The following is a 14,017-nucleotide window of genomic DNA, read 5'->3' on the forward strand; positions in this document are numbered from 1 at the left end:
GCCAGTAGTGTGCCAAGTAGATGGAAAGAGTACTTTGAGAAGTTAATGAATGAAGAAAATGGGAGCGGTAGAGTAGGTAGAGAAGTAGAAGAGGCAAGTGCGAATGACCAGGAAGTGGCAATGATTAGTAAGGGGGAAGTTAGAAAGGCACTGAACCGAATGAAAAATGGAAAGACATACCAGTGGAGGTATGGAAGCAATTTGAAGAGGTGGCTGTGGAGTTCTTGACCAATTTATTCAATAGAATACAAGCGGAAGAGAAGATGCCAGAAGAATGGAGGAGGAGTGTGCTGGTCCCCATTTTTAAAAACAAGGGCGATGTTCAGAGCTGTGGAAACTATAGAGGAATAATGATGATAAGCCACATAATTAAGTTATGGAAACAGTAGTGGAGGCTAGACTCAGCTACAGTATGGTTTTATGCTTAGAAAGAGTACCACAGATGCATTATTTGCCTTGAGGATGCTCATGGAAAGGTACAGAGGAGGTCAAACGGAGCTTCATTGTGTCTTTGTGGACCTCGAGAAAGCCTATGACAGAATACCAAGAGAGGAACTGTGGAACTGCATGCGGAAGTCTGGTGTGGCGGAGAAATATGTTAGAATAATACAGGACATGGATGAGGGCAGTAGAACAGCGGTGAGATGTGCCGTAGGTGTGTCAGAAGAATTTAAGGTGGAGGTGGGACTGCATCAGGGTTCCGCTATGGGCTCCTTCCTGTTTACTGTAGAAATGGATAGGTTGACAGATGAGTTTAGACTGGTATCCCCTTTGACCATGATGTTCACAGATAATATTGTGATCTGCAGTGAAAGCAGGCAGCAGGTGGAGGAACAATTGGAAAGATGATGGCACGCACTGGAAAGGAGAGGAATGAAGATTAGCCGAAGTAAAACAGACTATATGTGCATGAATGAGAGGGGCGGAGGGGGAAGAGTGAAGCTCCAGAGAGAAGAGATAGCGAGGGTGGATGACTTCAAATACTTGGGGTCAACAATACAGAGCAATGGTGAGTGTGGTCAGGAGGTGAAGAAACGGGTCTAAGCGGGGTGGAACAGTTGGCTGAATGTGTCAGGTGTTCTATGTGACAGAAGAGTCTCCGTTAGGATGAAGGGCAAAGTTTATGAAACAGTGGTGAGACTGGCTATGATGTATGGATTAGAGACGGTGGCACTGAAGAAACTACAGGAAGCCGAACTGGTAGAAGAAATGAAGATGCTGAGGTTCTCGCTTGGAGTGAGCAGGTTGGATAGGATTAGAAATGAGCTCATTAGCGGGACAGCCAAAATTGGGTGTTTTGAAGACAAGGTTAGAGAGAGCAGACTTCGATTGTTTGGACATGATCAAAGGCGAGAGAGTGAGTATATTGGTAGAAGGGTGCTGAGGATGGAGCTGCCAGGCAAAAGAGCAAGAGGAGGACCAAAGAAAAGGTTGATGGATGTTATGAGGGAGGACCTGAGGACAGTGGGTGTTAGAGAGAAAGATGCAAGAGATAGGATTAGATGGAAAAATATGACATGCTGTGGCGACCACTAACAGGACAAGCCGAAAGGAAAAGAAGAAGAAGATACAATGTTCGTGTATCACTTCACTCTATATGCTTTATAATTGATAAGACTACACAGACCCACTATTCCTAATTGTTTCCCCAAATCAAAGAATATCTGGTTACATTATAGATGTCTTCCGTTCATATTATTTCATCCTTCAGAGGTACTACCTGGGTCTCAGTGGCTGCCTGTCAGCATGTCCAGTACCCATTGGTTTGCAACATGACAGAGGCCTTCTCCGATCCAAGGCATGTCTACATAACCCAAGTTACAGCCAAGCGGAATGGTCAGACCTCTCGACCACTGACACACTCAGGATTCCAGCCCATCAGAGACAGTCAGTGACAATTTTATTTTTATTAACTTTTTTATTCTGGCCTGTGTGTGGAATTTACATGTTCTCCACGTGCCAGTGTGGCTTTTCTCCAGGTACTCCAGTTTCCTCTCACATCGAAAAACATCTGCTAGGTTGATTGAGGGCTCTAAGTTGCCACTAGGTATCAATGTGATTGGGAATGGTTGTTTGTTTATGCAATCACTGTGATTTGGCAGGCGCATCCGCGCCCGCGCGCCATCGTACTTGCAAATCTGCAGAGTTGAGTACGAAAAATCATGTGCGTAGAATTTGTTACAAGTAGAAATACATCGACCTTCTCAGCGCACATGAAAACCAATCTAGCGCAGTGAACCACACCTCTTTTTTTTTCATTATGGAAGCACACCTGCTAGTTTACCTGACCCTGCCCCCTTCACCTCTTAAAGGGGTACGCTTATAGTTACAAACACAGCCCACCCACAGTCTGGGCAACCTAGAGCAAAGAGAGACATGCTCCTTGTGTTTTCTCTCGATAATAATGGTAAAAATAAGAACATAAATAAAAGAAGCACTGTTGCTTTAATGAATGTCAGTGTATGTGAATAATAGAAGAAAAAGTGTCAAAACTGGACAAGATTTTCTCTTTTTTGAGTGGAAAAGGTCTGATCTGAAGCCAAAGTAGAAAGTACAGAATGTTAAATGTTAACTGTTAATGTTCCACCTTGGCATCGCCTGATCGAGGATGAAAGCACAGACAATACAGTGCACAAAAAGCTAATTCTGTATTTTAAATATAGGAGGCAACAGAACATTCAAACTTAAAACTGTTTGGGAGCATCATTCAACTTTCAACATGCATTGCTAAAGATATTCTGCAAGCAATAATTTAGTTTTCCACCAAGAAAAACAGACAGGGATATCATTGTAGGTCGAAAAAAAAATGAAACAAAGTTGCAAGCGACCTTTCAAATTTATAGTTCATAGTTGACTTGCTTTAGTTATCAATTTATTTTTTTGTTTGTTGACATTTTCATTGTAGGTTTTCAAAAATACAAAATTGTTCTTAAAAATATTCTGATGGGAGTGTCAATGCTGTAATCTGAATATTTGAATGAGCCACGTAACTTCAATAGATGACCCTGACCTGACCCTAGTGCATACGTCTGATGTTGCTCACAGTGGTCACAGGGGGCGCTCGCGTGTGTGTTTGCTGAGACATGTAAAAAATAAGAGGGAACGTTGGTCTTGACATTAATTTTTGTGTTTATTTCATAAACGTTGGTAACAAAAGAAGCCTGATCCTAAACAATCAGTATTCACCTGGAAACAGGAAATGCAAGTTAACCGTACTGAGCATGTTCGGAAGTGATGCCAAAAGCCCATGTTCCGAACTTCTTCACGTACTGCGAGTGTATTTACATCAAAAGTCATCAACATCATGAGCCATGTAAAAGGAAATTCAGTTACACTGAAAACATTTCTGGGATATAACACAGGTAATGTTTCAGCATCGAACTATACTAATATGAGATTGTGATTTACTTTGACTTGATCTAAGTTCTAACATTAGACTAGTCTGTCCATATATCTAAATGTGAATGGTCATTTTCTACATGGTATGCGTTATCTTGAAGTTGAAAACCTTTCCCCTCTACATGCTTTAGGAAGATACTCTACTGCTAGCTTTCATCAATGGACTGACAATAGATACCGCCGTAAATTATTCTAGATTATAACAATACATCATGATGAAATAATATAATTTTATCATATGAATATTTGGTTTTGAAATTGAATGTCTATTGACCTCTTTAAAAATATCTGTCTCAGTGCAATGTCAATAAATTTTGATTATGGTATTAGGTAAGTTATTTTAAAGGGGTAATCCAGTGCATGCATTAACAGTGTATCCAATAGGTCAAGTAATATGTACCCTATTTTGACAAAGTGATGTTAAATCCTTTCTAATTTTATTGTGTTTTGAGAAGATTTTTATCGACAATTACGAATTTTCAGGGGCGCTGCCATTTTTGCGAGTCACATGATCTACGTATGTGACGTGTACCGTGCCTTTCCAAATGCTGGATTACATGGGACACCATTATGCCCAGCTCTGATTTCTCGGATATATCCTCATCTGATGAAGAAATATCAGTATTGGTTGATCGGGAAGACAGAGGAATACTTCCATACAGATTTTAACCTATTACTGTAATTATTGTTGAATATTCGGATGGTTCTTCGGGCGGAATGACGCTGAGTCTGACTACTCTGAGGCCTACGTGCGACATACGTGCGTAAACAAAGGCCTCTGGGAGCTTTGAAAAAAATACAGCCTTATTGGCATATTGTGGGAAGATGCATTGTTACAAGGCACGTGATTGGTCCCTGGCGAGCTGATTGGCTACGCATCATCGAAGCCTCATTCAGCAACTTCCGTTCCACCTTTTCCTTGATCCTTCCTGTCTGCCATTTTCGTCTATGCTGTTGGCTGCACGATAACCTCTCATGTTCACAATTTTGCCAAAGTGTGATGCAGATGCTAAAGCTTCCTCTGAAGCCCCGAGAGGAGGAGAAAGATGATGATGATGATCAGCAAAAAAGTGAAACTGTTGGATATGATCAAAGACGGCAGAAGTTACTGTTTTCGTGGCATGCCATGATGTGCTCTATGAAGATCTGGCAAACATCCATAAAACTCCTTCTATAACTTTTAATAAGGAAGCGAAACATGCGGTGAGTCTGCGAAATACAAAGATTGTTTGAATGGAAGCTGCGTTAGCTTTGTGAATAGCAGGATGTAGAAAAAAACGCGGTGAGTGTGGACACCCAACATAATCAGGACAAAGCCTAAGCCCTTCAAGAAGAAAGTGCTGATGAACCTCAAGCCAGCACTAGCTCTGCAAGGAGCAATTTACGGCCTCGAGGACGAGGCTTTTCGGGAGACAAAGGTTGGTTTGAAACATTTCAAAAGTGTTAGAGCCTCAGAAGCGTGCCTCTGTATGGTGAAGCTTCTTCTGCCGACAACGATGCTGCTCGTCGTTATGGGGAGGAAGAATTTGCACAAGACATTGACCAAAATATGGTATGATCTGTCGAGTTTAACAATTGTGGTGACAGAGTTATGTCCTTGTACATGGGGAATTTTGAAGCAGAACAAAAAAAAGACAACTCCCCATAACCATGTTTTTCTTGATAAAGACCTCAGTTATCCCGTCAGCACCTCTAGCAGAAGATTTTCCGAGTGGGGTATATTAATTATGTCCTTACTGTGATTACTGTGATTAATTACTGTGCAGCACAAGGTTTTGACAAATAAAGATTTAACTCGACACTTGTACTGTTGAAAATGTTTGTCTCAAATATGCAAAGTATGAAACGTACTCTCTTGTTGACAAACAGTATTTTAAACATTTAGGTACCCACGTACACTCAAAAAAACACAACTCATCTCAAAGGTAAAAAACTATCTACAACACCAGTGCCTCCAGCAGAATAGTCTTCGAGTGATGAATCGTAACTATCCAGTAATGCAGTGTTTTATCATTTATATTTCTGATAAATTTATAATACTGGGTGGCACGGTGACTCAGCTGGTAAAGCATTGGCCTCACAGTTCTGAGGTCCCAGGTTCAATCCCGGACCCGCCTGTGTGGAGTTTGCATGTTCTTCCCATGCCTTCGTGGGTTTTCTCCAGGCACTCTGGTTTCCTCCACACAGGTGGGGCCGGGATTTGAACCCCAGTCCTCAGCACTGTGAGGACAACGCTCTATCGCTGTTGCACAGTGCCATCCTCACGCAGTGAATCAAATGCTCAAATATAGAGCACACTTCGACACACATCATACTCCACTTGCACCAAAATATCCTGTGGGGGACAGCAGGAAGAAACCGTGTCAAGACCGACTGTCCGGAGTCCAAGATAGTCACCAGCAACTCCGTGTTAGGACCCAACAAGAAGATTGGAATAAAGATAGCATTGCTGGTGATTTTGCAATTTGTGAGAAACTGAAAGTCATTCACAGATGCATGGTATGCCAAAGCATTCATGCTTGATGTTGCCAATGAATTTTGACAAACCTTTGCGCATAAAGTCAAGATAATCGAACAATTAAAAGACATGCCTCTGTCGGCCAGGCGAATCAAACTGTATTACATTCACAATTATTGGATGGAAGTCTCAACACCTGCATCAGGCTTAATCTAATGACATGAAATTGACTACAAAGCCACCCACAAAAGCATTGCAGCACAAGAAGTTGCATTAATGAAAAGGAGTCCTTTTGTTAGCGTTCATTAGCAAAAGCAGAACCTTATTTAAAAGAATTCAGAGACTTATTGTACTCTAAAAGTGTTGGTCTTACATAAAAAGCTCAAATACAATAAATAAAAAAATAAAAAATAATGTATGATGCTTTTGGAAGTACATTTTAAAACATTTGCCAATATTTACACATCCCAAAAACATGCATTGATTGGAGACTCTAAATTGCTGTGATTGTGTGAGGTGTGATTGTGAGTGGACTGCTGTCTGTTTCCATGTGTTCTGCAATTGGCTGGCAACCAGTTCATGGTGTACCCTGCCTCCTGCCCAGTGACAACTGGGATTGGCTCCAGCACTCACACGACCCTCGTGAGAATAAGCGGCTCAGAAAATGGATTTCAAAACATGAGGAACAGTTCTCAAAATTTTGCAGAAGACCTGTAAAACTGACACAATAGGAACAACGACACTAAGGTGCACATTTAGAATATTTCTCCAGAATTCGTAAGGTATCGAAACGGATATTTCATCTTTAGTTAACAAACAAAGGCGAATCCACAGCTTTAATCTTGCGGTTCCTTTTAATCCCGGTGGTTGGCGCCCATAATATTAACCAAGTAGTCTTCTTGGCAGGCAGGTCACTCAACTTTTTGTCAGAGAAGGAGTCTTTCGAAGCCAGGAATCAAGATTTGATATTGAGGCCCACTTGACATCTACCAAGCATTCTCCTAGTGGCCGTCTCACAGCAAGGCAGCATGTGGGGATGGAGTTAATAAATGGTTGACAGTCCCTATCGCACCTCCAATTGTGGGACAATGTACAAGACCAAAAACTTTAAAATGTTGTGGCGATTGATCTAATACTTTAAAGGTTGAAGGAGAGATGTTCACATAAATTTTGGTGATGATGGGTCGCAATTTTCTGACATTAAACAATATTCGGCTTTTTCTCTGTAGTGAGTGCCTAGGGAAGGAAAACATTTCATGTCCATGGTGATACAGCCATTCATTTCCAGAACAGCTTATCATCGCAAGGCTTGCTAGTCTTAGTCTATCCCAGCAGTCATCGGGTTGGAGGCAGAATACACTCTGGGCACATAGAAACAGACAACAGTCGCACTCACAATCACACGTAGGGGCAATTTTAGAGTGACCAATTATTGCATGTTTTTGGGATGTTGGAGGAAACAGGAGTGTTTGGGGAAAACACACGCAGGCACATGGAGAACAAGCAGCAACAACATGAGGCCATATGGCAGCAGCATGATGGCAATGACCATCAATTTCTTGGTGAAAAAAGATGAACAAATCCACGAAGAAGTGCATATACTGTATAAGCTAACATTTTATATCACTTGAGAGGGGTTGGCCTCTGTTCCACTCTGGAGTTTCCCACAGTGAGAGATGCCGAGCAGGTGTGGATATACTTATTGCCCCACAGCTCGGGGCCTGTAACTTGGGGTTTACCCCGGTTAGTGAGAGGGTGGCTTCCCTCCGCCTGCAGGTAGGGGGACGGGTCCTGACTGTTGTTTGTGCCTATGCACCAAACAGCAGTTCAGACTACCCACCCTTTTTGGAGTCCTTAGAGGGAGTGCTGGAGAGCGCTCCCTCTGGGGACTCCATCATTCTGCTGGGGGACTTCAATGCCCACATGGACAATGACAGGGAGACCTGGAAGAGCGTGACTGGGAAGAACGGCCCCGCTGATCAGAACCCAAGTGATGTTCTGTTATTGTACTGTTATCTGTTATCCGTAACGAACAACAAGCATAAGAATGTCCACGCACACCTGGCACCAGGACACCCTAGGTTGCAGTTCGATGATGGACTTTGTGGTTGCGTCATTGGACTTCCGACCGCATGTCTTGGACACTTGGGTGAAGAGAGGGGTGAGGCCATGGAAAATGACTTCTGGTCCTCCGTCTGGCATCTCAGGAGGTGGAAGCAGTGCATCGACAACACTGTGTATAATGAGGATGGGGCACTGCTAAAGTCAACTCAGGATGTTGTGATTCGGTGGGGAAAATACTTCAAAGACCTCCTCAATTCCACCAACACGCCTCCCCATGAGGAAGCTGAGTCTGGGTTTTCTGAGGCGGGCTCTTCTATCTCTGGGGTTAAGGTCACCGAGGTGGTAAAAAAACTCCTTGGTGGCAGGGCCCCGGGAGTGGATGAGATTCGTCCGGAGTTCCTCGGGCTCTGGAGGTTTTGGGGCTGTCCTGGTTGACACGCCTCTACAACATTGCATGGACATCGTCGACAGTGCCTCTGGATTGACAGGCTGGGGTGGTGGTCCCCCTTTTTAAAGTGATTCTAATGTCTAATTTTTAATGCAAATAATCTTATCTAGATGAAAAAATATGTTCAACTGTACCATAAAATACGTATTGTGATATATGTTTTTTCCCAAAAAATATTAGTGTTTTTGAATTAAAGTCTGCGAACTTTGACCTAGTTTCCATCACCTGAAAAAAGATTCATTTTGGGGGCGGAGCCTCTGACGTCACTCAAGGTTCACCGGGTATTGTGCAACTTACATGAGCATGGAGACTTGCTGGTTTTGAGAATTCCTCAGTGATTGTAAGCTAAATCCAACCATGACAGTGGTGAACTCGTGTGTGGTTCAGTTTTGTAGCAATTTGAATAATTCTGGTCACAGTGTGCATTATTTTCCACAAGACCCACGGCTCAGAAGACAGTGGGTAAGCTTTGTGCAAACAAAGAGGGCTAATTTTTCCTGACCTGACCAACACTGTCACATGCAGTAAGCATTTCACCTGAACCTGGACACACTTCGACAAGCTTTGCCCTCCCACACAAAGGACCAAACCTGCAATGAGCTTTTGTCAAAAGACAATTTGCGGAGGTATGTTGATAATCTTTTATTTCCTGTAACGTTGAACACTGTGTACATGGTTGAATGATAGAAGCATACGTCGTACTTAGCGAAAAAGATTTTATTACCGCAAATACTTTGACCATTCGCAACTGGAAAAACAGTATAATGTGTACAAATGCTGGCATGGTGGAGCAGCATGTGTGGAGTTTGCGTGTTCTCTCCGTGCCTGCATGGGTTTCCTTCCACGTCCCAAAAACATTAATTGGCTCTAACTTGCCCCTATATGTGATTTTGAGTTTGAGTGTTTTTTTTCTTGATGTGCCTTGTAATTGGTTACACCAGTTCCGGATGTACCCTGCCTTTTGCCCGTTGAAAGCTGGGATAGCCTCCTGCAGTCCCGCAACCCTCGTGAGAAAATGGATAATGGATACAAAACTCTTTTTTTTTTTTAATACATTTTTTTGCAGGTGTTTTTTTATTTTAAAGAAATATTCCATAACATTAAAACAAGCAGTATTACATATTTGTCACTCACAAGGCCCCTTTTTGCAACTTATCAAAAACAATTTGTGAACCATTAAATAGAGTGAAATAAACCTGTGCTTCATCAATACATTCATCCATCCACTTTCTTTGCCGCTTATCCTCACGAGATTTGCGGCACAGGGAAACGGACAATAGTCGCACTCACCATCACACCCAAAGGCAATTTAGAGTCACCAATTACTGCATGTTTATGGGATGTGTCAGGACACCGGAGTGCTCGGAGAAAACCCAGACAGGCATGTGGAGAACATGCAAAAATGCAAACAAACAGTCAGGGCTGGAATCGAACTGGGTCCTCAGAATTGTGAGGCCAACGCTTTACCAGCTAGGCTACCGTTTTATCGATACATTTTTTCTCATTTATAAACTTTGAACCTTATTTTTCTATTAATTACAGATGTTGCAGGAAGCATCTTCTGCAGTAGAGGTTGACATCGAACCAGCAGATGCAGAATCTTCTTCTTTGGTCCATTCCAAAAGTTGCCAGACTGAAGTGCCTGTTCATGACGAACACATCTTTTCGACAGCAGAGAGAATACTGCAACATGTATTTCAACGTCAGGTGTTCTCAACGTACTGTTATAGAAAGACCAAATAATAATTCTGTGCTGTTATGTAACATTTATACAAAAAATAAGCATACAGTTCAATAAAAAAATGCTATGATTCTAGTTCTGTGGTGTACGTTTACTTCATATACAAACATATACATCAACATTTAAACAAAGGGGGGGGGGGAATCAGGATGTAGACCATTTAAATCCTGTGTAGTCTTGGCCTTCTGGATCAGGAAAGGTGTCACAAATCTTTGACACACAACAGGATGGAAGTGGTATGCAGTTATTTCTGCCAAAAATTTCCCAACCCCATCTCACAAGCTGTTGATAAGCAGTATGTCGCATTAACCTGAAAATAAGAAAATGTGACAATTTTCCAGAATGGGACTTTGAACAAGCATTGATTGGACAAATGTTGCTTTTAGTAGGGCAACATGGAAGGAGCAGCTGTAAAGCATTGGCCTCAGAATTATGAAGACCCCGGTTCAATCCCGGCCCCACCTGTGTGGAATTTGCATGTTCGCCCCGTGCCTGCGTGCGTTTTCTCTGGGATGTCCAGTTGGGATCTCCACTTCCTTCATCTTGATGAGAGCTGGGATAGGCGCCAGGACTCTCGTGACCATTGTGAGGATAAGCAATGAAGAAAATGGATGGATGAATATAAATGGCAAAAAGCTGGGCTGATTAGGGGAAATATTAAGTTTTTTTTCAAAAATAGTTCTTACTTGTGTTGTGGAAAATCTAGTCGCTGCCAATACTGTTCCTGGAATTGTAAGTAGGCAACCTCCAGTACCCGCGGGTTTAGACTAGCAATAAATCCTGGGTGCTCCATCATGCACTGTAGTTGGTCTGGATAATCTGCCATTTTCTGGTGAATATGTTGACTCTCATGGCAACAAAAACTCTCTTCTGTTGTTTGCATAGTAATGCAGCATTTACATGCACACCTGTGGATATAATAAATAAATAAAAAATCTGTTCACATTTACAAACTTCTACATACTGAAACACTTACATCAGTCCAGTAAACAGAATCATCTACCCTGTTTGCCTTTCTGTTTTAAGCAATGAGTGCCCAAACAAAACCACAAGATGCCGGTTTACTATTTTCATTAAAAACTTTTTTAATGAAAGACCAGCTATTGCTCTCAAATTAACTTGACACCATTTTAAACGGATTTCGTTCATTGAAATCCGTATTTGTGAAAATACCAACGTGGACTGTGGACTACGTTATCATCATTGTTAAACTTTGTATATACATTCAGGATATCGAAGCCTTTACTATTTATCAGTTTGTGACTAACTAAACCAAACAAGAATATCACAAATGCTTACCAGTCTTTGTTTCCAACACGAGGCATATTTCTCCCTGCATCCTCGGCACCTTCTTGGCCAGCCATTTCATCTCCATTCGAACGTGCGTGCTGTCTAACGGGCTCAAATTGATAACCTTTAACACCTTTATGAAACTCATATTCTCCACCGTCTTCATGGGACCCTTCAGAATAGTGTTCATTGCTCGAAATATTAGAAAATTCATCGTCGTTCTCACAATGTACTCCAATGGTCGCCATATTATCGCTTTTCGTGACATATCACGTCTAGTCGTCCAATTCCCCTGTGCAGTGTGCAATCATTTGTTGCCGATAATTGAAACATAAAATAGTTTTCTTCATAACAGATTTCAGATTCTAATTCTGAATAAAACACTACATAATAATACCAAAAAAGTGCATTGGGAGCTGACATACACTTTAAGAAGGGCCAGGGTGTGTTCCATTTATAGAGGGATCACACGCCTCAGCCTCCCTGGTAAGGTCCATTCAGTGGTGCTGGAGAGGAGGGTCCGCAGGGAAGTCGAATCTCAGATTCAGGAGGATCAATGTGGTTTTTGTCCTGGCTGTGGAACAGTGGACCAGCTCTACACCTTTGTCAGGATCCTCGAGGGTGCGTGGGAGTTCACCCAACCAGTCTAGATGTGTTTTGTGGACTTGGCATAGGTGTTCAACCGTGTCCCTCGGGGAGTCTTGTGGGGGATTCTTCGAAGTATGGAGTGTCAGAGTTAGGGCCGCATTGCCGGCAATAAGTAGGACTCGTTTCCGGTGAGTGTTGGACTCCAACAAGGCTGCCCTTTGTCACCAATTTTGTACATAACTTTTAAGGACAGAATCGCGAGGCGCAGCCGAGGCATTGAGTGTGTCCGGTTTGGTGGCCTCAGCATCGCATCTCTGCTCTTTGCAGATGATGTGGTTCTGTTGGCTTCATCAAGCTGTGATATCCAACTCTCACTGGAGTGGTCCGCAGCCGAGTGTGAAGCGGCCAGGATGAGAATCAGCACCTCCAAATCCGAGACCGTGGTCCTCATTCGGAAAAGGGTGGCATGCCCTCTCCGGAATGGGGATGAGTTCCTGCCTCAAGTGGAGGAGTTCAAGTATCCTGGGGTCTTGTCCACGAGTGAGGGAAGAATGAAGCAGGAGATCGACAGACGAATCGGAGTAGCATCTACAGTGATGTGGACTTTGTATCGGTCCGTTGTGGTAAAGAGGGAGCTAAGACGAAAGGTGAAGCTCTCAATTTATCAGTCGATCTACGTTGCTACCCTCACATATGGGCACGAGTTGTGGGTCGTGACCGAAAGAGCAAGATCTCGGTTACAAGCGGCTGAAAAGAGTTTCCTCCGCACGTTGTCCGGGCACTCCCTTAAAGAAGCTCTGGATCCGGGAGGGGCTCATTTTTGAGAGGAGCCGCATTGAGAGGAGCCAGATGAGATGGCTGGGGCATCTGATCCAGATGCCTCCTGGACACCTTCCTGGTGAGGTGTTCCTGGCTTGTCCCACCAGAAAGAGACCCCGGGGACAACCCAGGACACGTTGGAGAAATTATGTCTTTCGTCTGGTCTGGGATCGCCTCGGGATCCCTCTGGAAGAGCAGGAAGAAGTGGCTGGGGAAAGGTATCCCTGCGGAAGCTACTTCCCCTGCGACCCGAACCGTAGAAGTGGTAGAAAATGGATGGATGGAAGCTACAAAGGTGAACAATACCCCGCCTGCAATTGGCATCTTGTTAGACATGCTGTATGATTTACAAATATCTGGAACAATCAGGACTACACTCATGACGAGGTTTTAAGGGATTTTCTTCACAAAATACAGACAATCAGTAACAGCGACTTCTTGTCCAACCACAATCAAACTCACTCTATCCCCCATGGCACTATTTATCCAGATTTTTTTTTTTTATGTGTGCGTTTTTAAACAATGACAAAACGAAATGAATGAGGCTTTTTAAAGACTAGGTTCAGGATTTGAAAGTACAGATATGCAGGTGAAAATGTAAGGTGCACAGATAAAAATAGGCTGAAAAATAAATTCTACACCAAAGTATAGACACCAAAATTTGTACTTGACTAAGGTAACAAAGTATTTGGACTTTATACTTGAGACCACTCGTTAATCTGAAACATTCGCGCATAAGAAACCTCCACTCCCTCCACAAAACAAAAAACATCAGAAATGATAAAGACAGGAAATTACTTTTTCACAACAATGTTTAATTAATCAGGCTTTACTTTCTCATCAATTTATCTGATTTAGCTCATCTGGACCTACCACTGGTGGTTGTGACTCCCTGTGGAAAAAATCTGTGTTTGGACCTTCTGCCTCAACTACAGCATCTGAGGGAATTCTACAGCTCACTCAGTTACCAAATCAGGATCAAGAGCAGTGGTGCAGACAGCGCTCTGGTAAATTTCAGGACTGAAATACACAAAGTATTAAAAAAGTTTGACATTTAAATTAAATTTTTTTCCCAAAAATCTTTTACTCACACAAATGATCTAAACTTAGGTCTTTGTTTTTTGAACATGAATATGCAAAACCCAACAGTAAAATTATAGAAATCCTTAAACTCTGCATATGTATATATGAATGAAAACACACTATTGAA

General features: G+C 42.5%; 1 protein-coding gene and 1 long non-coding RNA gene across 15 annotated transcripts in view; both read left to right on the top strand.

Moving 5' to 3' along the window:
* LOC133512214 (interferon alpha/beta receptor 2-like) overlaps positions 1 to 14,017 on the top strand; it is a 157,243-nt gene that overhangs the window by 38,765 nt on the left and 104,461 nt on the right. For all 14 annotated transcript variants that reach the window (XM_061841612.1, XM_061841616.1, XM_061841611.1 and 11 more), the window contains 2 exons: positions 1,712 to 1,887; positions 13,666 to 13,814. In XM_061841612.1, coding sequence (XP_061697596.1) covers positions 1,712 to 1,887; positions 13,666 to 13,814 — 325 coding nt within the window. The remainder of the gene's footprint in view (positions 1 to 1,711; positions 1,888 to 13,665; positions 13,815 to 14,017) is intronic.
* Positions 5,733 to 10,167, top strand: LOC133512216 (uncharacterized). Its single transcript, XR_009798129.1, has 3 exons — positions 5,733 to 8,831; positions 8,895 to 8,995; positions 9,912 to 10,167. It is a non-coding gene; the product is annotated as an uncharacterized LOC133512216 (long non-coding RNA).

This window comes from Syngnathoides biaculeatus, chromosome 14 (genome assembly GCF_019802595.1).
Source record: "Syngnathoides biaculeatus isolate LvHL_M chromosome 14, ASM1980259v1, whole genome shotgun sequence".
Lineage (NCBI taxonomy): Eukaryota > Metazoa > Chordata > Actinopteri > Syngnathiformes > Syngnathidae > Syngnathoides > Syngnathoides biaculeatus.